General features: G+C 43.2%; 1 protein-coding gene across 2 annotated transcripts in view; it reads left to right on the top strand.

Moving 5' to 3' along the window:
- Positions 1–714: 714 nt before the first annotated feature.
- The window catches only part of PTCH1 (patched 1), a 103,584-nt gene continuing 80,847 nt past the window's right edge, over positions 715–23,451 (top strand). Inside the window, exons 1-2 of one of the 2 annotated variants that reach the window (XM_063129420.1) lie at positions 715–858; positions 2,497–2,689. Coding sequence is in view for 1 of the 2 variants with exons in the window: in XM_063129421.1 (XP_062985491.1) it covers positions 2,210–2,242; positions 2,497–2,689 (226 nt within the window). In the remaining variant the exon portion in view is untranslated. Of the gene's footprint in view, positions 859–2,196; positions 2,243–2,496; positions 2,690–23,451 lie in introns of those variants that run through there. The other variant, XM_063129421.1, reaches the window with a different exon arrangement.

Here is a 23,451-nt window from a genome sequence, read left to right as displayed (position 1 = left end):
AAGAAAGGGTGAGCGACACACGCATCGAGAGGCGAGAGGGAGCCCGGAGCGAGCTTCAGAGACAGCTCTGCACTCAGACAGAATGATAGAGCAGCACGCCGAGACGGAGCAGCAGCAGCAGCATTGAGATCAAGGCTCTCTCCAATCTTCCTTTGCTTTGGCGAGAAAAAGCGACCGGGGGGGAGTCTGGGTTTTCTTCCAGCGGCCGGACGGTGAAGAGCCTGGAGAACAATCCCAGCCCGAGAAGCCGAGAGGTGGGGGGAAGGCGAGCCCGCTGAGATTCCCTGGCCTCGCTCGCACTTTCGCACACTGGATGTGGGAAGCGGCCGCGGCGAAGACCTCCGGATCATCACGAAATGTTGCAATGGAAGGCTCGGGGTCTGACTCGCCGGGAGCAGCTACCGCAGCAGCAGCAGCAGCCGGAGCAGCCAACGCGGTATGAAGAAGTGGTCTGTCAGCAGCAGCAGCAGAGAATCTCCGTCGAGCCAGCCAGCCCCCGGTCCCCCTGGATCCCCCCAAAGCGGCAGCTCCAGCGCGCTGGGGCGAACCGCAGAGGACCCAGCCTCTGGGTCGCCAGAACAACAGCCGCGGCAGCCCCGGCTCTGCGGCGGCAACATGGCCTCAGCTGTTAATGCCTCGGAGCCGGAGAACAGCGGCGGCGGCGGCGGAGGTGATGGTGGCGGCGGCGGCGGCGGCGGCGGCGGCTGTTGTAGAGAGCCAGATCGGCCGGGGAGAAGCGGCAGCAGGAGGCGGAGAAGGACCGGCGGCGGGAACAGACGCGCCGCGCCGCCTGATCTGGAATATCTGCAGCGGCCGAGCTACTGCGATGCAGGGTTCGCCTTGGAGCAGATAGCGAAGGTGCTTGACCGAGATCTCGCTTCTTCCTCGCCCGAATCTCTCTCTTTTTTTCTCCTTCTCCCAAACGGTGGCGGCGGCAGCGAAAAAGGAAGGACCATCAGTAAAAGGCTGGGAGAAAGTTATGCATGTGTGCAGGGGGTGTGTGGATATCCGCGTCTTCTTAGTGGTAGAGAGGCCAGTCTTCCTCCTCCTCCCCTCCTGTACCTACTTTTCCTGGAGTGTGTGTTTGCGCTTTGCAATCCCCTAATTAAACTTACCCGGGATAGCTTAGAGAGAGACTTCCTATCCGTTCCCCTTTCTCTCCTTTGATTCCCTTCCGCTTTGCTTTTCTGTCCAAGCTCTGCAAAATTTTCGACCAAGAAAAAGAATCCTAACGCGTTGCCTTTCTCCGCGCCACACACACACACACACTTACTTTGCTCTGATATTCTCCCGGGTTTCAGTGTAAGAATCTGTCTTTTCCTTAGGAAAGCAATCACACCGCATGCCATGTCTGACCTCCAGCGACAGAGAGGAGAGTGAAAGTTGTAAACAAATTGCTATCTTAAATCTTCCCCATTCTGGTCAAGAGTGAACATCTCCTCCACCACCCCGCTCCCCAACTCGGCTCCCCGCTTCGCCTAGATCCTCGGGGAAAGTAACAAGTCTGGCAAAGTTAACTTTGCAGGAGACAGGGAGAACCAGAGGGAGATGTTCAAAGGGAATAGCACTGCTTTTCTTCATCGATCGTTTTGTTTCAGTGAGCAGACCTTGTTGTTGTTGTTATTATTTAGGCTGTGGAGTTTGGGGGGATGTAGAGAGACCAAGAAACCCATGTGGCTACCCTCTTCTGTTCGCAAATATTGTAACTTACAGATGTCTGCTCTGCTTCGTAATTCAGATCACACCGGGTTTCCAACCCGTATGGCAATGCATAACTATAAGCTTAGGATGTTAACAGCGCGGTGGACCACGTGGGCCATGCATTTCCTACGAAGGTTGGGGCTTAAGGGCCGGGAACGCAAGCAATGGCTGGGGACCATTTGTGATAAAGTTGGCTTCCTCTCCCCTCCCCCAATAAGCCCTCCAGAACAAGTGATGGAGGGGAGAGCGCCTTCTCCCTCCCGCCCCCCATCTCCGCACACCCCCACCATAGCTTGACAGGTCTCTTTAGATTCACGTGCTCTGTTTATTTCTCCCAGCGTTCCCTCGCTTTTTCGGCTTGAATGAGTTTTTGGCCAATGGAACCGGCAGGGGTGACTTGGTCTGGAGGAGGCAGGGGATAGGTTGCTTTAGATAAGGGAGCGTGTACGGGCTGTCTTATTCATACAGAGCTCCAGCTGTGATGTAATCCAGCAGTCTGAGCTGATTTATGAATAAGGAAAGCCATCAGCAAAACCACACCGTGTTTTTGCTTTGCGAGTCAGGGCGCGAGTGGCCCAGTGGCTGGGCGCTGCAGCTGAGTTTTGCAGCCATGATCATCCGATGCCCTGGTCTGTCGTGTTACCGTCACTGGGATGCTTTTTAAAAACCCATACTGTTTTGTGCATGCGTATGAGTCCAGTTCATTTGCAACACACGCACAACACAGGCCAGCGTGCCTTGTGTCTGCGATGCTCCGCAAGGCCCTTCATTTATAAACCTTTCCTTTCATTGCAGGGAAAGGCTACTGGAAGGAAAGCACCGCTGTGGCTAAGAGCAAAGTTTCAGAGACTGTTATTTAAACTGGGCTGTTACATTCAAAAAAACTGCGGGAAATTTTTGGTGGTTGGCCTTCTGATATTCGGGGCTTTTGCTGTGGGATTAAGAGCAGCCAATCTCGAAACCAATGTGGAGGAGCTCTGGGTAGAAGGTAAGGTTTGATTCCCCCCCCCCCTTGCTTATTCTCCCTAAATTGCAGTGTATTACGTGTGTGTTTTAGTTTGCACCTTAAAAAAAACACCCCAAAAAACCTTTCCCCCCAGAAAGGGGGAATGGTTGTTTTTTCAGAAGTGTTGGCTGGGCGCCAGATCGACTGCATAGAGAGCGGTAATCCATTCTGGAGGGTAATGTTTTGTGAGGTGCAGTTGGAGGGAGGGAGGGGGGGCTACAGTGTGTGGTAAAATAAAGAAGAGACCCTCACTGTGTACCCCACAAAATGCACCCACCACAATCTGCCTCTGTCTCTGCCTGTGTGTCCTGTGAGAAGGAGATCATGGTGTCAGGGCAGGGGTGGGTTGTGTGAGTTGACTATTTCTTTCCTCTCAACTGCATGAAAGGAAAGTCTGTCTGGAAAGCAGCCCACCCCCTCCGCCATTTTGTGTGTGTGTGTGTGTGTGTGTCCGTTAGCAGCAGCAGGAACAGGCGGAACGTGATCAGCACAGCTCGGTAGGGCTGTGCTTGTGTGTGGTCCTGTTTTTTTGGACAACTTTCAGCTTTGAGGGGGGAAAACATTTGTCTCAAGGTAAAAAAAAATGGAAAACTGAAGCACAGACTGGAACACATGTTGGAATGTTTGCAAAGCAGATTACTGGTTTCCCTCAGTGGGGGCTGGGGGGGGCAATAAACGGGGGGGTTTCGTTTTTTATTTTTAAAGGAGAAAGATTATTTTTAAACAAGATTAATTTTGTTTAGAGCTTTTTTTTTTTTTTACAAATGTTAATTGATCTAAACTTCTTTTATTTACAGCGAGCAGGGCAGAAACATAGGCTAGGTTTAGAGTAAAATTGTTACATTTGTTTAAAATTCTCTGATTTTCATGAGTGGCATTTGCAAACTGGATTAAGAGACTGTTTTGGTAGCCTTATTCTCTGAAACCTTCCCTGGCAATATTTTTAAGAAAACATTTTAAGGGATTCTTTCCTCAGTTACAGAGTTTTATACAAAAATAGGCATTTGGAATGAATGGCATCTCTTTGGATTTGCATCACAGGAATAGAGTGCAGACCTTTTCAGTACAATCTTAGAGTATTTATTCAGAAGTAAATTCAAGTGGGTTCCGTGGAATGTATTCCAAAGTAAGTGTGCAGCCGTGTTTTTCCGTGTTTGAGTAAAATAGTATTAGCTTAGTAAAGACGTGTGCTGTCTTTTGATCACCATGAAGTTGGCATGGACTTATTAAAATTATGAAAGAGTCTGGTAGTGCACAATGGTAATATGGCAGTCTAATGATCATTCCAGACAGGGTGTGTGTGTGTGTGTTTTCAGAAAGCTGTGGTAGATCAAAAATATTCCTCCCCCCTCCCCCAGACAAAAGGAGGAAGCTTTCCTTGCTTCATGAAGAGAGAGCTAGATTCCAATGGCAAAGGTGGTGTTAATATTAACAAGACCCATTTTAAAGAGTTTTTAGAAAAGAAAATGATGTAATCTTGTAAATTTATGCAGAAGAACCTTAATGTGTACATTCAGGCAATGTTAATTGCAATGGATCAAGTACTGCAGGCCTAGTAAGTGGTTAGTTAATGTAGGCATTCTAGAAATAATAATTAATGCAGGAATTAAATCAGGATTTTCTGAAGTGTGCTGGCTGACACATATTTCCACTCACTTCCTTGTGAAAAAGAACATGAAAGATGAGAACAGTCAGGAGGACTTTCGCCCGGATAGTCTATAGCAACCCCAAGCCTAGTTGCGTGAGTGGCAAATAGTGTGTGGGGGTAGACTGCACGAACAGTCTGGCCAGTACATGATGGTGTCTCACACTGGGCCTGGATCTGTAAAGAGCTATGAGGACATAAACTTTGGGAAGCCCTAGCTCAGAAATGAAGGTTCCCCCAATGATCCAAGGGTAAGGATGAGTACTGAGGTGGGCCAAGTTTCCAGATGACACCAAATTATTCAGGATGATGAATATCCAACGAAGACTGCAAGAGCTCCAAAATAATATTTTTCAAACTGGGTGAATGGGCAATAAGAGGCAAATGTGTTTCATTGTAAGCAAGTGTAAAGGGATGCATCTAGGGGTAATCCCTCCCAACTTTACCTATAAAGTGATGGGCTCTGAACTGGCCATAACTAACTATGGTGGTCATGGTGGATAGCTCAATGAAGAAATCAACCCATTATGTAGTTACTATGGGAAAAGCAAATTACATATCTGTGGAGGAGGAAGAGGTGTCATTAGGAAAGAGATCAGAAATACAATTGCTAGTATCATAAAGCACTTCAGAAAATCTATGGCATGGCCAAACATGTTGGAATATTGTGTACAGTTCAGGTTGCTACAACTCAAAAAGTATATTGTAGCGCTAGAAAAAAAAGGTACAGAAAAGGGCAACCAAAATGACCGAGGGACTGGAGCACTTCCACTTTGTGGGAAAACAACATTTTCAACTTTTCAGTTCAGAAAGCAAGGCAGCTTAGAAATAGGGACATCATAGAAGTTCATAAAATTAAACATGGTGTTCTGCTTGGGTATCCCAGAAGCAACTGGTTGGCCACTGTGGATGCTGGAATAGATGGACCAATGATCTGATAGGACTCTTCTTATTTTCTTATGATTAGTGTGCAGATAGAATGTGGGTGTGGAAGCCATGGTAGCAGATGGCCTTAGAATCCAATTAAAATGTTGCTCTTATTATCAGTTTGTAGAGTCTGTGCTTTTTATTCAGACCGCTTCAGTGGAGCCTGGACAGTAAATTCATTCAGTTCTTAATTTACAGTAGGTTAATATTTTTGGCCAAATGTTAAAATGCTATTTCTAGCTATTTTAGATTGTGGTCCTGAGCTAATTTGCACATTCATAAATCTAGTTGACTGCAATTGGGCTTGCAAGAATGCAGATCGTTTTAGGTCTGAAGCTGACTTGTCTTGGCTGACTTGAATAATCCATCATTCAAGATAGATGGCCCCATCTCTTACCACCTACTTTTCCTGACAGTTTAATGCCTGCAACATCCTGATTACTGTAGTGACAATTCCTCTGTGATTGAATGTATAATATAAATATTACTCTCGGGAAAGAAAAAAAATGATTTACAAAATAGCTGCTTGGTTTGCCACTGTTCTGACCTCTTTATGATACTCCTCCACTTCTTCTACTATCAAAGTTAGATGAAGTTAGCTTTAATAATTTCTGTTCTCTAATGCATTAAGGTGCACTCCTATGCACCTTTCAACAACAGCAAAAGTCCTACAACTCCCAACATTCACCAGCCAGTCATGCTGTCTGGGGAATGCTGGGCGTGTTAGGAACATTTTTCTATCAAAACTTGCATAGGATTGCGCCATTAGTAATGATGTTTTTTGCAGTTTATTAAATCTCAATATGCCACTCAGCATAAAAATTGTAACTCTAAATTTAGAAGTCCATATGTCTCTAAGAGAGTTGATTTAGGAGTCCATATGTCTCTAAGAGGCACTTAATTTAAATTGGTTCCCAGTCCCTTTAGCCTACTCTGCCACAGGTAGCAATAGCAAAATGTCTGGTGATATTGTGTGTGTTTGTCCTCAGTGGAGAGTACTATATAAACATTATGGCCATGAACAGGGGTGATATGCAAATAAACTAGATGAGTAGCAGTTGCATATTTCCATGAGTAAAAGAATAAACAGAAGTGAGTATGAAGTGGAGAACTGAGTGGGAAGAGTTGGCTTAGAAAATATGGCTCTTACTTTGCATAAGTGCTGAAAATGATAACATCTATATTTTTGTTGCTGTCTGTATGGATGCAGAGGGTCTAATCCAGCCTTTCCCAACCTGGTGTCCTCCAGTTGTTTTGGACTTCAATTCTCATTAGCCCTTGCCAGCATGGACACTGATCAGGAATGCTGGGAGTTGAAGTCCAAAACATTTGGAGGGCATCAGGATGGGGAAGACTGGTCTAATGCACTGGAAATGTCTTGTTCTTCTCAAATGAATGGAAACTCTTACATAGTGTTCATTCTTTTGAGCAGGAATTGCATTTAACATGCTCCTGTATATTGAGCTCCATCACATGTGGGAAAACACGCTCCCTGCCGCCACTTCTCTAATCCTGTTTTCGTTGCTCGTTTACTTCCTGTTTCAAAACAGGAAGTAAACAACGAGCACAAGCCCCATTCAGTAGGCTGTTCTAATCTCGCTGCTTCTCCTGCACACAGCAGGAGAGAGCAGCAACTTCCAGGTTTAAAATTATATTGGACTTTCTTGAGAGAGTTTTTGTCACGCAAGGAAGGCCAGAAGGGGTGGAAGGTGCGCGGGAGGCAGACAACGTAATGTGAGGGACCTGCAAAAAATTCATAAGTGCCCAGTAACAAGCGTGTAATAAAACGCTTGTCTGATGGAGCCTATTGTGTAATATGAAGGATGATCATGATTGCATTAAGACAGAAGAAGGATGTTTTGTGCTTCACATGCCCAATGAAGCTGTTCAGTTTGGACAGGCGTTATAGTATCACTAAATCAGTATTGGACTAAAGTAACATACTGAAGATAACAGGGTGATTTTGTACATTACAGGGGGAAGAGGGTAGGAGAGGAAAGGGTAAGTGCTTTTAGGCATGTATCTTCTTCCACATGGTAAAAGGCATGACTCCAGATGCAAAAATAAGTAAATTATTTTGCCAAGGAAAATGAAGAAGTTACTCTTTTCCACCAGAAGTCTGAAAAGGGGAAGCAAAGCTTATGGCCATGGCAAGACCAGGGCCTGCAGGAGGGAGGATCTCGCCATATGGTGATTGCGAGATCCTCACCCCAGTCTACATGTGGTGCGCGACTTCCCGCCCACCATTTAATTATTATTATTTTATTCAAGATGAGCATTCCAGCGTGAACAGTGAGTTTAAAAAACAAACAAACTTCCCGCTCCCCCCACCCCACTCTCGATGGGCACGGAGTCAGGAGCTCTGTGCCCGGCTTCTCACAGTTACTCACGAGGAGCTGGGACAAAACTGGAATGGGTGCCCACATGTTCCGTGGTCGTGAGATCATCCCGAGACTGCAGGAAAAACTGGGACAAAAGTGGTGCCCATTATCCTGGGGCAAGGGGGGGATCATCCCTCCCTGCCCCTGGGATCCCCTGTGTGTCATGTGGATGCACAGGGATGCTCCTGGGGCAATCCTCAGGATAAACAGTCATCTAGCCATGCCGTACATGTATGTCCTCTCCTTTTACAGAGTGTGGAATGCTGGCCTTTGGGTGGCTTAATTAGCAGTTCTCAACAGTATTGTATTCATAGGAGAGTTAAAAGGATGGATTTTTTCACCCTTTTTCAATTCTTGCTGTTGGGCAAAGTAGGGATTATGGAATAAGGGGATATGGGGACTGTTTGCATTAAATGATCCAGGTGTACGGAATATGATGATGTACAGAAAGAGGAGAGCTACACTCCTCAAAATCACCTTAGTTCCACTGAAAACTCTAGAATAATCCAATAGGTAATAGACCAATCTTACTAACATTATTTCCAAAGAAAATCCTATTCGTTCCAATGGGACTTCCTCCCAAGAGAATGTGCATAGGATTGCACTGGAAATTGTTTAAACCTGTAGTGACTTCATAGGTGCAGTGGGACTAATCTTATCTAGGTTGCTGTCCTTGAGTCACTTTGAAATTGTCTTTTTAACACTATGGGCAGCCGCTAGCTCTGTCAGAGTGAGAGTGGGTTATCATGTTGTGTGAATCCAGAGTGAGAAGGCCTTAGAGGGCAGTGGGATGAAAGGCTGAACTGATTTCTCCTGTCCAATTGCTATTACTGCTTCTCACCTCCTGCTGCCTAGAACCTTCTTTTACCTCTTGTTTAGCAGTTGAAAGGCAGGGAGCACCCTTCAGAAGAACAGAAGTTTCTGGCCTCAACTCTTTCCTGGAGAAAACATATTGAGGCTAGCAGACTTTCTCTTTTCCCTGTCTGAAAGTCTGAATTTGCTGAACAGTATTAGCCAAATAAGGTAAATACTTCAAATGACTTAAAATAGATGTCCATGGCCGTTGCAATAAAGACACTTTATTTTTGTTGTTAAAGCTTTTTCAAAATCATTGCCTCTCAAGAAATTGTCAGTATTTATATTAGAGACCAGTCTGTTTCTTGTAATGTCCGTTGGAGTATTAGGGAACACAATGTCAGAAGGTATCACACCCTTAAAGCCTGCCGCAAGTGAACTATAAACTTACAAAATCCCAGCTGAAACTTCATTGTGAGAATAAAGTTTGAATGTGTTTTAAGATCCTCCAGACTCCAAAGTGAATGATTAGCAGTGTATGTTTAAAGCTATTAGAGTTGAAATATTTATATAAGGGCTGCAAAAACCCACCTGGTGGGTAAATTCTCAGAAGAAGGGGCGGGGGAGGGAATCAGAGACTGAAAAGAAGCGATACTCAAAACCATTTTTCTAATGTTCTTTTCCTACTTTCCAAGTTGGGCCAACACTCTTGGACTTCTGTAAACCTAGTGGTGCTGAGTGGCTTTCCCTTGAATCACTTTTTGGCAGTGTCTTGGATGGAACATATGTTTGTTTATATAATATTCTATGGAACCCTTTTCTTGATCTTAAATCTGCCACTCAAAATATTTCATTTCTCCCCCTGCATGCCCCAAGGTTGCCTTTAATTTGGGCTGCAATCCTAAACACAGTCTATGGAGTAGGCCCAATGGGCCACAGTGGGACTTGCTTCTGAGTAAAAACACACAGGTTTGCTCTGTCAGTCACATTGCCATACTTGGTAACTCATAATTTATCATTTCATAGTTCCCCACATTAAGGGATCATCTTACCTGCCATCTCTTCTCACGCTATTATTTTAAAAAATCAGAGACCTTTAGAAAGATTTATGCAAGAATCTGCATTTTTGTACCTTTGAAAGCTTTTGTATTAACTAAGAGTGCTTTCAAATGCCACTTTCTCCCAGTGAAGGTAGTCCAGCCTTGACTACTGCAATCTGTTAGGCTGCCTTTCAGTGTTACCCTTCCAAGGCAACTCACAGCATGTTGGAACACAAAACTGAAGACCTTTCAAAAATGTCAGTTGCTTCAAAATGGAGTGACTAGGTTACTGGGAAGACTTGTTGTCAGTATTGAAATGGCTACATTCCTGAGCTCAATTTGTGTTTCTTGGTGTTACCCTGGTCCTAAACTGTATAAAGCTTTAAAGGCTATCTCAAAGACCACCCAGTCCTATATGTGTGTGCACTTACATGTGCACACACATTAAGTTCATCCAGTGAGGCCTTTCTCTGTGTCCCCTACCTTCTGAGATACAGGATTGGGGATCTGACACCAGGCTTCTCTTCTGCGGTGGCACCCTGTTTGTGGAATGCCTGCCTTATCTCCGTATGCCAGCTGCTGACACTTACATCCTTCTGATATCAGGAAAAAAATTTTTTCCTGGCTTCTACTTCATTACAAGACTTTCTATGCTAAGCTTTTATTGTGCACTCATGATTGCTCATTCATGATAGTTTTGCAGGTCTTTAACATGACAGCATCATCCAGGGCCTCTCATGTGCTTTGCAACCATTATTGTGTGTTTTCCCCCCTAACAAGGGAAGTGTAATATTTTTTCTGAATGGTGGTATAGAACCCTCATGTAGTTGTGTAATTCTGCTATTCCATACTACCACCTAGTGGTTGTCTAATGGAACATATAGAAAGGCAGAGAAAAAACCCAGGGGGGGGGGACGACACACGTAAAGTAGCCAATCTGGAAGCAGAAGCCTTGCTAAAGGTGTCGGTTAAAAGCCCCATGTAGAAAAGCCTTATGTCAATATATTTAGTGTTTTATTGCTGCTGCCTTTTATTTAATTATATGGATTCACCCCCTGCTGTTGCAATATTATATGTGATTATCTAATTGTTTGGGAACCTAATGGGCATAGAGAATGGGGGGGGGGGGAAGAGAGAGAGAAAGGGGTGGCCATGGCAGAAAAAAGAGAAGGGAAAGTGGCACTGCTCACCTTTGGCTCTGGTCTCATCTACTGTCGGCATGGACTTCCCAACAGATTACACTTGAGCTAATGTTGCCATTGACAGAAAATAGGTTCCCCAACCCTGTCAAGATTCACCAGTTGTGTTACCAGTTGGGCTCACTGGACATTGGAGCAAGTTTCCTTTTTATGGAATGGGACAGAAAAAATTGACTATTTGTTTAAATAGCATTTTTGCCCAGCTTTCTCAGAAGCTTCCAGCGATTTAGCCAACAAGGAGGAGGGCACAGTCTCTGAACAGACTATTCCTGGTAGACTTGTATGCAGTCCTTTTGGCAAAGGTCTGCTGCTGCACTTTACAACTCATGGAAGACAAGCTGGAAGTTGAGCCTAGGAACCACCCTTGTCTGAAAGGAGCCAAAGCAGTGTTTCCCCACAGAGCTTCAAAGAAGTCCACCCCTTTCCCTGAATGGTCAAAAAGATCTGAAGGCAGAATGGGCTAAGCTAGCCAGGATCAAGACAGGCAATTTCTTGGCTAATGAAATATATTTGCTACCTCACAGTATCATGGACCAGCTTAAGGTGTGTCTGTGGACACCATGGATTTGAAAGGTGGGGCAAAGCTGTAAAAGTAAGTAGGGGCAACTAGAGGTCATCAGAAAATCAGTTGCAACTCTGTATTTGCTGGAGCCATTTATCTTTGGATGGATAATTGGCAGCGTTGGACCCATCAGCCAAACAACTCAGGGACTGGCTTTACAAGTTCTCTCTGTCAGCAGCCCTACTGGCTGATGCTATCCAGTTGTAGTCAAGACCAATAGAAGCCAATGTGGCAGCTTGCTGGAATTGGGATGTCAATCCAGGATCCTAGATGGTTAGCCAGCACCTCTTTTGCAGGTGCCACTGCCAAACTGCTTAGAGCATCGCTGGAAGTGGTACAACATTACCTTAGCTCCTGCAAGCCAACATCAATTCAAATGGATATATGGGATCCAGGTCCAAATAGCCACAATCCAGAATACTCACAGGAAGTCAAACCAACCAGCATCTACCTCTGCTTCCTTCATTAAAGTCTCCAAGAAATGATAGTCCTCCTGATGCTAGTCAGGCAAGCCCCAAAGGGCCTATAAGGTTCTGACTTCTTCCTTTTACCCTTATATGGCAGAAGACTGCCTCAGTTGCCTGGGCTTAGCAATCAGTTACCTGAGGCAATGCACTCAAGCTTGAACATTGCTCTTGGAACAAGTTCATGGCCGCTCCAAAGTCCAAGAACTCCACCAAACACTGAATGTTTCAGCATCTACTGGACATTCAGGCTATAGAGCCTGTTCTACAGGACCAAAGGAGATCAGGGATTTATTCATTTTTTCCTTGGGGGTGTAGAAGAATGGAAACATGAGTATTATTTTGAACTTGAAGTGGCTAAACAAGTTCCTTCTCTAGAAAAGAGAACTTCAAAATCCATAGCAAACTGGTATAAGGAGGACTTCTTAACATCCTTAGACCTCTTTGAGTCATACCTTCATGTCCCAATCAGATCCAAACATCAGAAGTGCCTACAGTTCACATATCAAAGGAGGCATTTCCAGCACAGAGCAATGTCCTTCCTCACCTTGGCACCCAAGATCCTGATGCCAGTAGTGGCTTATCTGAGACAAATGGAAACCTGGACAACGATCTAGCCTGAGACAAGGCATTAAGGTATTTCAGTGTCTCTCTCAGGGAACATAGGTTTTCAGTCAATATGTCTTGGGAAACACAGGTTTGCAGACAGCATGCAGAAGAGCTTATTAGAGCCATCACAGCATCTGGAGCACTGGGGAAAGTTCCTGGACATATTGGGACAAGATTCCCAATGGAAGTCCAGGAGATCAAGATCTGCCACCTAGTCTTGGAAGCATGGAGAAAACAAAGGATGGACCTTGTGAGCTTAGGTCAGCTATAAGGATTGATGGCATCCTGCCAGAAGTTGGCTGAGTGGGCTTAATTACACACCAGGCCTTTACAATGCTCTCTACTGTCCTTCCAGGTCACATTAGCATGCAGGATGCACACCAAGATGCACATCAGAAAGACATCTGAACAACCATGGCTGATACTTCCATTGATTGTCTTGGGAAATGTTGCTCTTGACTCCAGAAAGGACTGTCATCTATCAGTGGTTCTGGTTCACCTGGCAGTTTTGTTATGTATTTTATTGTGACATTTTAAGTGTGTAAATGGCTCTGGAGCCAATTTTGGTGGAGGGCAGTTCATTGTTTTGAATATACCTAGTTGTAGTTTATCGATTCAGTTTCCTTCGTACTTTTACACAGTACAGGAATGATGAGGGACTTGGCTCTAAGAGAGTGGAGAACAGTTGTAATGGAATTTTTTAAACAAATATTTCAGTTAATTTAATGGTTTGGGTTCTACAATAAGGTATCAGATTTGATAGAAAGACATGGAGGGGGTGGGGGAAAGAAAGCCAGGAATAAATTACAGAAATTGAGTTACCAGAAAGCAACCTTTATAACTGTTCACAGTTGATATGGAAGTAAAAACTTCAAATCCTATCTGGGGAATGTTGAGCATCTGTCCCTTTGGTGTTCTTAATGTAGCCAGTGGCACCTTTACCATACTTCGTGCAAGTTATTGAACTATTTTCATGATTAGGAAGCTGATTCCCATTGTGGGATAAAGGGGCTGATTCGGCAGTGGCCAGGCTAGGGAGATCTTGATCAGACGTTACCCAGTTTGCACCTCCAAAACTGAACACAGCTTGAACACAATCTGTGGTTGATGTCCATACACTTCCACATTTGCAACGTGATTTGCAGACCCAAAAAAATGCATATGTTTGAAAAATGCACAGTTTTTGAAAAATATGCATAAACATGCACATAAACATGCTTTAATCAATTGGAGAAGAGTGCATACATTTCAAAGATGCACACAACTGATGCATACATTTTGGAAACTAGACATGAAAATACACACAAATTTTCATATGAAAAGAAAAAAGCGCGATCTGATATGGACATGAGATGGAACAAGCTTTGTGGTGGAATCTGGAGCAATCTGAGAAGCTCAAGGTTTGTTTGTGCACACATCCAGGGCTAGACACGTACCTGTTATTGATCTCTCCCACCATTCCCATTTAAATTAGCAATGTAGACATACAATAGTATCAGAAAAGTATAGAAAAGTGGGGTTCAGCACACTGCAGCAGAGTGGAGCATAAAATTTGCCATTTACCTACATTTTCAGTATAGGGCGGATGGTAGCAGTCAGTGACTAATGTAAAAGACGGATGACAGAGATGTTTAGGCTGTCTGAGCTGGGATAAAGAAAGCTGTTTTGGCTTGCAAGAGGATTTCAGTGGGCAAGCAGTGACATATGAGAAGGGGAGTTGGGAGCTCAGGCTGAGAAAGGGGAGGGTGCTGTTGAAGGGATATGGGACAAGATATGAAAGGGTAGCAACTGGAGTTGGATGGTAGTTGGCCACTGGTCCTCCCACTTTCCTTGCAAACAGAATCCTTAACTGCAACCCCAATTGATGGTGGAATTTGGTCTTCCAACCCATTAATGTTTGTCATGCCTGCCCAGTACCAAATGGCGTTGAGTATTATCCAAAAGTTGAATATATGCAGACACTATTTCCTGTTTATATTTCAGAGTAGCAAATACTGACTGTTATAAACTGATAAGACTGGAAAGAAATACATAAATACACTGAAGTTTAGACTGCATACTTGAGGTTCCCAGGTTGTCTTCGGACACAGCTAGACCTAAGGTTTAACCTGGGATCATCCAGTGTTCGCCCCTGCCTGAGCACTGGATCCCCTGTGTGTCACCTAGATGAACAGGTTTGACTCCTGGATGATCCAGGGATAAAACTTAGGTCTAGCTATGGCCTTACTCTCAAGTAACGCCCAGATTCAGTACTGCATCAGATGCCTCCAAGCCTTAAGCATCCAAATAAACAGGGGTCTGCAATGTCATTTACTACAGTGAGTGCTCGGATAGCCTCTGGCAATCATGATGAGCCCTAGGCAACATCCTAGGCATGGAGTTATAGTGGAGAGGGGAATTATCAGAGGAAGCCTGGGATTTGTTTTATGTCTATGTTTGCTGGGTCTGAGCTGGTGTCAGTTTGGCTGTGCACTTCCTAAGTGCTAGTCATGACTAGTAACTGTAGAGCCAAAGAGGGATGTGAGCTTCCCCTCCCCCTCATTATGCACAAGTCCCCCACCCTTGTCCTCTTCCTGAAGCTTGAAGATGGACAGGGCAGCAAAGGATTGTCCTTAAAATTTCAATGCATTTCAGAGGAACAAATCCTCATCCACATGGGGAAAGGGCAAAGTCCTGGCAACCACAGGTTTATTTATTTATTTATTTTATTACATTTATATACTGCCCCCCAGCCGAAGCTCTCTGGGCAGTTTACAACAATTAAAAATAGTAAACATTAAAAGTACACAATTTTTTTTAAAAAACATAAAAACAGTATAAAAACAACAACAGTATCCATTTAAAACAACAATTCTGGGGTCCATTAAAAACAAACTTAACATTAAATGCTGCTTAAAATGGACTTCTAAACTTATTTAATGCATATATATCCCCCCTTTTCCTCCAAGGAGCTTAAAATGGTATACATGGTCCCCCACCCATTTATCCACCTGACAAACTGTGAAGTAGATTAGGCTGAGAGACAGTGACCTGATTCAGATATAACGACAACCCAGAGTTTGGGTTGTTCCCTTACCCAGAGTTTACCCATAATTTATTTAACAGACAACTGTACAAATTGCAGGTTGGTTTTTTAATTCCTGAGTTGTTTTATGCCCTCCTCTTTCATCCACCCCCTCCCTGTATGCAAATATCTTTACAGTGCTGTAGTACTGATTCACAGAGCAGTAAGGTTTTTGTTTTGTTTTTACTATTCTTGCCCACCACATCTGTAACCTGGCAAAATAAAACCATGAACACTCCATGGTTCTGGGTTAGCATGTAACAATAACAACAACAACCACCCAGAATTAAAACAATCCAGAGTTCACAACCCAAGAACAAGTCATGGGTTCTCTTTCTGTGTTGTTTGTCATTAACAACCCATGGTTAACCCAGAGTTCTGGGTTTCCGCATAACAATGACCCAGGATTCAACAAAGCATACTCAACCCATATTCTAGGTTGTCATTATGTGTGACCCAGGTCAGTATGTGGCTGAAATGGTTGGCCTGTTGTTCTTCATATGCCATCAATTGCTGAGAATAATTTTAGCACTGACATTCAAAAAGCTGGGATTGTTTAGGATTGGAGCAGGGGACTTTGTTTACACACACACATTGAGGTAAATTAGCATTTAGAAACAGCATGGACACAACTACATTTAAAGGAATGGGAGCTGGCCTCAGGGCTGCATGCTCTCTTTCCTGAGTCATTAATTAAGAGGATTTATATTTCAACACTTGTTATTTGTTACATTTTATACCCCCCATTAGCCAAAGCTATCTGTGCTGTTCATAAAACAAAACATTAAATCATAAAATACAATGATAAGCAAAAGGTATTATAAAAACCATACATTTAAAATAGAATAAAGGCAAAGATATAAGGCAGCAGCAGTGCAAAGACCTTAAAACACACTAATGCAATTTTTAAAACTGAAGGACTAAAAAGCCTGGGGGGAAAAAAAGATCTTCACCTGATGCTCAAAAGACCACAATGTAGGCACCAGGGAAGTTTCTCTGGGGTGGGCATTCCCCAACCACGATGCCACTACTGGCACGATGCCACTTCCTTAGTAGCCACCTGCCTCACCTCATTTAGTGTGAGTACCTGGAGAAGGCACTGTAAAGATGATCTTAGGATCTGGCAGGTATAGGAGACAGTCCTTCGGTAACCACTTTAAGTGGCTGCTAACATAAAGCTTTAAAACAATTTTAAAAAATCTCTTTCCTCTTCACACATGAGTTCCCTGCTTCCTCCCCTTTTTAGCTGTAGGTTTTTGTTCTTATGTCTGTACCTATAGTCCTATTCATGTGTTACTTGTGCATAGTGCATTTCTTTGTTGAATCAGGAGCAGGGCTGTGCCTTTAGCTTCGTTCTGAAGTCACATATACTTCCTCCAACATCCATGTTGAGCGCAGTAGTCTGCAAAGGAACCCCAACGTGTCAGCCACATGTTGGGGTTCCTTTCCAGATAACTGTGCTCTATATGCAGATGTTGGAGGAAAGAGACACAACATGGGGGAGGAAGCGTTGCCCCACTCCTGCTTCACCATGGAAATGTCCTCCATGTGAGTATCACATGAACAGGGCTTATATTAACTATGATTAACATATTAACCAAGACTTGAAGTTGATTAAAAATCCTGGTGAAAAGTAGACCCTTGCCAGTGTAAGCTGTAGTTAATATTGGTGCAGGCATATCAGCCAACTGTGGTTAACACCAGAGGGTGGGGAAGAAATGAAAGGGAGCATAGCTCATTGAAAGAGCACATACTTTGCATGTAGAGGATTCCAGGTTCAATCCTTGGCATCTGCAAGTAGAGGATCAATGGTATCAGGGCTCAGAAAGACCTCTGCCCAATGTCTTGGGGAGTTGCTTCTAATCAGCATAGTACTGAGCTAGATGTGTTAATGGTCTGACTCTATGTAAGGCAGCTTCCTATGTTCATATGTTAGGAGACAGCTGCACCAGCCACTGGTAAATGATCTACAGTTTACAGGTGGAGATTTTTAAAATGGATCATTTACTTCCACCACTTTAAGCATCTGTTACAGGAAATTACTTAACAATGGGAGTTAAACTGCAAGATGATATGGTGGCTATCATTTAAACTGAAAAAGTGAACGTTAGTTTATTTTCTATGTCTAGTATTCTGTAGTCAGTTTCTGGAACAGACTGGGTAATGTAGATCTATGCATTGGCTTCCTTTTTTGCTTTCAGGAATGTAATTGTTTTTGAGACAGAGGAAAGTAGCATTGCCTTCAATACATTCTTTCACCTCTGCTTTCTGTGCTCCTGTATGTGGTACTTGTGTTTCACAGAATATTTGCAGAAGGCGATTGAGAGGGCACTTTTTATTGTACTGTTTTCTACAGATTAGATACTTGTATGCAAAAATGTACACAATTTAATCAGGACAGAAAAAGTGGTTTCTGCTTATTGAGATATCTGTGGTTACAGAGAAGTCATTGGCCCAGTTCAAATATCATGAACCCAAACCTCTAAACCATGGAGGCCATGTGTGTCACTCCTCCATTTCATGGTTTTCTCTAGCCACAGTTTGCTGCAATGCCCAAATTGGGAAATAAAGGTCAATGCCTTATGTTCCAAGCATGGTTTGCAAACCAGATTTGAAGTGTTTTTTAAAATCCATGCTTTGGAGGCAAGGACTAGCCATTGTTAGCTGCTTGGGATGACAGAGCAAATTAGGGTTAGAGAAAACTAGGAAAGTGGACAAGGAAATCATGTGTGAAAGGGGAGGGACCACACAAGCCTGCATTATATTCACAAACCTTGAAACCATAATTAGGAGATCAAGTCCATAACTTCTGAGCCAGGCCGTTGTGAGATCTAACTCTTTTAAAGGGTATACCAGCTGGTTATTTTTTTGTTTCTGATGCTTAACAGCAGCATAATATCTGCTTGGTTGCCATCTCTTCCTCCTGCCCCTCCTCTCTATATGCAGCAGTCTCCTCTCTCATGGATTCTCCCTTGGAGACTTTGTGAAAACACCTTGTCCAACCCTACCAATCTCATCTTAATGCATCCCCTCTCCCCCGCGTGACACCTTCTATTACTAAACACTGTGTTTGGTGGAGCTGGGGATTAGGATACTTCTCTGTTTGTTCCTACTAGAGTCTTTGACCAGCAGGTTTGAAAGTGCAACTGGATCCTTTGGTTATATGTTCAACTGTTAGGAGACTCCAAAATATGACAACTTCCAGATGTCTGAACTGACTGATCCTTTTGTTTAGATTATGCTCCAAAGCTGATGCCTAGATTAGTGCTGGCTGGATGAAGCTATGGGAGATTTGTCTGGTTTTTCACAATGCCATGTTTATATTTCATATGGATTTCTCCTTCAAAGCTGACCTTTCTGTGACCTGCTAAAACCATGTCCACTAGGATGCCAACTTGGCCACATCAGCTTTCTTTTTTGCATCTATGGGTAGATTGGGGACTCATAATCTTGGATATGTTACCCTACTGATATGAGTTGCATTTTTAAACTCATGGCCAACCAGTTGAGATTATGTTGCTGTAGAGACTCACTCATCCTTGGATTCCATATTGCTCCAAAATGCTGGCAGCCTTTTGTTTCACAAGTTTGCAATAGACTGAGATAATATGATGTTGCATTGTATTAGTCTTTTGAGTTATAAACTCTTGATAATAAAAATCCAATATCAGATAGAACGGTTTGCTGGGTTATGTTGGTAGGAACTACCAGGTGATATATAGTGAATTCAAATATTTGACTGAATCCAGATATTTAGGAGATGTATATAATGGAGGGTTCAATAATAAAATCATGTTCTGATTTACATTTGGCTTCTTTTGATTATTTCCTTGTACATTAAGCAACATATTACTGTTTCTGCTTTGTGTGCATCATACAAGTTATCTAATTGGCAAAGAGTATCTAAGCAAGTTGTCTCTTCGTTACTAGATTTGCATATTACTTTGTATGCCAAGAGTAGAATAGCCCCTGTTTATGCTATGGCAGGAGTAGGCAACCTTGCATCCTCCAGATGTTACAACTCCCATCAACCCCAGACAACATGACCAGTTGTCAGAGATTATGGGCATCATAGTCCAAAACATCTGTAGGGCAATGGGTTGCATACTTTATGGGCATGATCCAGACAAAGCTGAGTATTTTAAAGAGTCATAGGCCGTAGCTAGACCTAAGGTTTATCCCAGGATTGTCCTGGGGTCAAACCTGTTAATCTAAGTGCCACACAGGGCATCCAGCACTCAGGCAGAGATGAACCCTGGATGATCCTGGGATAAACCTTAGGTCTAGCTACAGCCATAGATTCCAGTGGGTGACTTAAGATGACGCTTAAATATCTCTCACTGAAATGGGATGTGTGCGTGCGTGCGTTTTTAAAAAACCCTCTACTATGTCATGTGCTTCTTTTTTTAGCAGACTTGTTCCCTCCATATCAGTTACTCCAAGCATTCCGATAGGAAGAATGAGATCTAAATTTAGGAAAAATTGGGAGGTGGAGGGTGCAGGATGATTAGCAGATTCACGAGGAACCTGTTGAGTTAACAGAAGAACTATACTGGTGTTATTTAAGTTCTTGTTTTTGTTTGGTAATTTCAAATAATATTGTTAATAATATTTCAGTCTTTAAACAAATGTACCAGTTGGGACGGATGAAGGGAACTGGCCATGATGGCTACAGTTTTATTGAACAGAAGGCATTATTCCATCTTTAAAAATACAAGTTTTTTTTTATTATTATTATTATTATTATTATTTATTTATGAGACTTCCATACACCATACAAGCAGGTATCCACAAGTAGAAGCGGATGTTTTTAAGATGCATATTCAGTGGCACGTACCCAAATACTTGTAAATTCTTCTTCATTCAATGGACAATAAAAAAAAAATCAGAAAGAAACAGATTCTCCATTCCCATTTTTGTTTACTGAAGCAGCATATTTGTGCTAGTTCAGTCAATAATCAAAAGTGAAGTGCAGCACATCAGGAACAAGCAATATTAAGTCAACTTGTAGGGTTTCCCCCCTCCCCTTAAATCATTGCTTAAGGGCTTCTGGCCTCTAGCTCAGGAATCCTGCCCAAAAATGCCAGATGTATTACACAGTCAAGTCTTGCAATGTAAACAGTGCTCTGTGCCATGAGAGCAGGGTGGTCCATCTCCCTTTTTTTTTTTAAGAGAAGGGGGGGGGAAATCTCTCTACTCTGAAAAGAGCACAGTAGTTGTAGTGTTGTTTGAGTTCTTGGCTGCACAGCTAGGTTTCTGTAGCTGCAAAAGCCCAGATAAATTAATACTTTGGACTGGCAAGGAGTATCAACTGAAACTGAGATGCTGGAAAGCAAAACGTGGCATTGATTGTGCTCAGTTAATTCAAACAATGATATTTTTAGGATTTTTTTTAGTAAGATTAAAAACTAAACATAAATAAATCGACTATTTAAAATTGTAATTACAGTGCAGACATATGTGTAATCATAATGCAGCAGTCCAATTACAGATAATATGTAAGCATAAACAACACTATTCTTTTGAAGGGATTTTATGTGGTAGTGATGAGTATTTATTCCTGGGCCCATATTGAGCTTACCCACAAAATCAGAAGACTGCCTTTTGCTTACATGAGTTAAACACAAAGAAGAGTCCTTCTGGATCAGACCTAAGGCGTCTCTAGTCCAGCCTTGTTTTTCCTGCAGTGGCCAACTAGATGCTTCTGGGAAGCAGAAGTCCTCTTCTGCTGTGCCTCAGTGATTGGTGTTCAGGAGGTTCCATCTAGCCACCATGACTAGTTGCTATTGATAGCCTTATCCTCCATGAATTTGTCCAACCTCCCTTTAAAGCTATCTAATTGGTGGCCATCACCACATCTTGCAGTAGCAAATTCGTCCATAGTTAAATGCATTTTTTCTGTATTGCAAAGAAGTCCACGATTTTTTAACATATCCTTTTAAAATTACATTAAACCGATATAAAAATTTAAAAACATCTAAACAAATGAACTGTTTTGCTTCATTGACAATTAAGAATTCTGGTAATTTCAGAAGGAAATAAGGCAATGTAAGGGCAGTCATAGGATTTCTCACAGCCTCATGCACATTCGTGAGAAACCTTGGATGCATTATTGCATAATCTGTATCTGGGGCCATATTAAGTAATCCATTGATTAAATGGTTTTATATCCTACTTTGTGTCTAAGAAAGATGTCCTGCCTCCAAGCTGGATAACAGCTTAAAACAGGGGTGAAGAGCCTCAGGCCCAGGGGACAAATCCAGCCCTCTGGGATAGCCAAATTCCCCAGATGGCCATGACCCCTCCCACTCATTGTTGTTGTTTCCCAGCTTTTGTGCAGTTGTTCTCCCATTCCAAAAAGGTTGAAATGCCTCTCCTAAGGCTTAATGACTGGCAGTAAGAGCTTTAAACTAAAATATGCTGGTGTTTTAGCCCCTGCCTCTTTGCCTTCAACTCCACCCACCACTGTGAAACTAAATTCAGTCCTCAGGCACAAAGAGGTTAAACACCCCTGATTTAAAACCATAATCAGACATCCACAAATCCATTTGCCAACGGCGAGTGCCTCCAGGCAAGCAATACCACACCAGATCCCCACGTTGGAGTTTCCATTTCCACTGCAGTTTTCAAGGAGAAGAAATGGCAGGAGCCCCTTTTGAAGAGCAGGAGAGACTCCTGTAGTTTCTTACACTGAGTTCCTTTGCTTCTCTATACTCTGCGCAAAGGGAAGATAGCCCTGTCTCTCTTCCCCAAGCTCTTAGTGCATTCTAGAGCGCACAGGGGAAGAGATTGGTGATGACCACAAATAATAGCTAGGTAGTCAGCCAAGCCAACGTTTGTGAACCCTTGACAACAATAAACAGCTACAACTAATAAGAACCTGCAACACATCACGATCTTTATAAACCATGCAATGGTTAGAGGGTTAGGCTGGGACTTGAGGGATGTGGTTTCTAGTCCCCACTTTAGGACTGTCACTGACTCTCAGTCTAACCTACCTCACATGGTTGCTGTGAGGACAAAAATGGAGATGAGGTGGATCATGTAAACCACGTTGGGTTCCCTGCAAGAGGAAAAAGGGCAGGATATAAATGTAATAATAAATAAATAAAAATGCTTTACGAAAGAGTCACGTCTTAACTACATGGCAAAAGGCAAGTGGAGATGGAGGCACAGCTGTGGTGCCATGACAAGGACAGTCCAGTCCCCCAAACCTGCCCACTGCACCTCAGATGGTGGAGGGCCACTGAGAAGTGCCTCTGTTGTTGACCTGAGTCTTTGAGTGGGCCTATATGAGAGAATGTAGTCCAGAAGCTATCCCAGTCCCAGACCATTTAGGGCAGTCCTCCACAACCTCTTGCCCTCCAGATCTTTGTTGGACTGCAACTCCCATTGTTCCAAGCCAGCATGGCCATTGGCTTTGCTGCATGTTGATGATGAGAATTATATTCCAACATAGTGCGAAGGGCACCAGATTGGAGAAGGGCGATCTAGGGTTTTAAAGGTAAAATCATTTTGAATTGGGTCTAAACTGGTAAATACAGAAGATGATACAGGACTGGAGTAGTATGCTCCATATCCCTTACTCCAGTCAGAACTCTGATCAAGGCTGGTGCCAAGGGTAGGCATGGTCAGGACCTGCCGAGGGCCCATACCCTAGCAGGGGCCAACTGGCAAGAGTCCCCTGGTCTTACTCCTCTTCATCACTGTAACCTGCTTGTTAATTTGCCTTTCACTCTGGCCAGACAATGGTGGTGGTGAGACGGAGCAGTAGATACCACTGCCTACTTGCTCACTGGCTGTCTGCCTGTCTAGAGCTATTGCATGCATTTGGACACTTGTAATATAGTATCTTGCCTTATGAAAAAGTGGAGGCGAAGAGTAAGCAAATGCCTAATATATACATCTGGGGTGAAACAAGCAAGTGTGAAATCATTTTCAAATCAGTTTCAGGTTATCTAATGGGAAATCGCTAGTTATATCAGAGCTTCCTTTGGGGAGTGGAAACGTGAATGGGTTTGTTGGAACATATTTGTATGTGATTAATTATATTAAATA

Source organism: Elgaria multicarinata, chromosome 6, assembly GCF_023053635.1.
Source record: "Elgaria multicarinata webbii isolate HBS135686 ecotype San Diego chromosome 6, rElgMul1.1.pri, whole genome shotgun sequence".
Lineage (NCBI taxonomy): Eukaryota > Metazoa > Chordata > Lepidosauria > Squamata > Anguidae > Elgaria > Elgaria multicarinata.
This window is presented reverse-complemented; position numbering and strand designations above follow the sequence as displayed.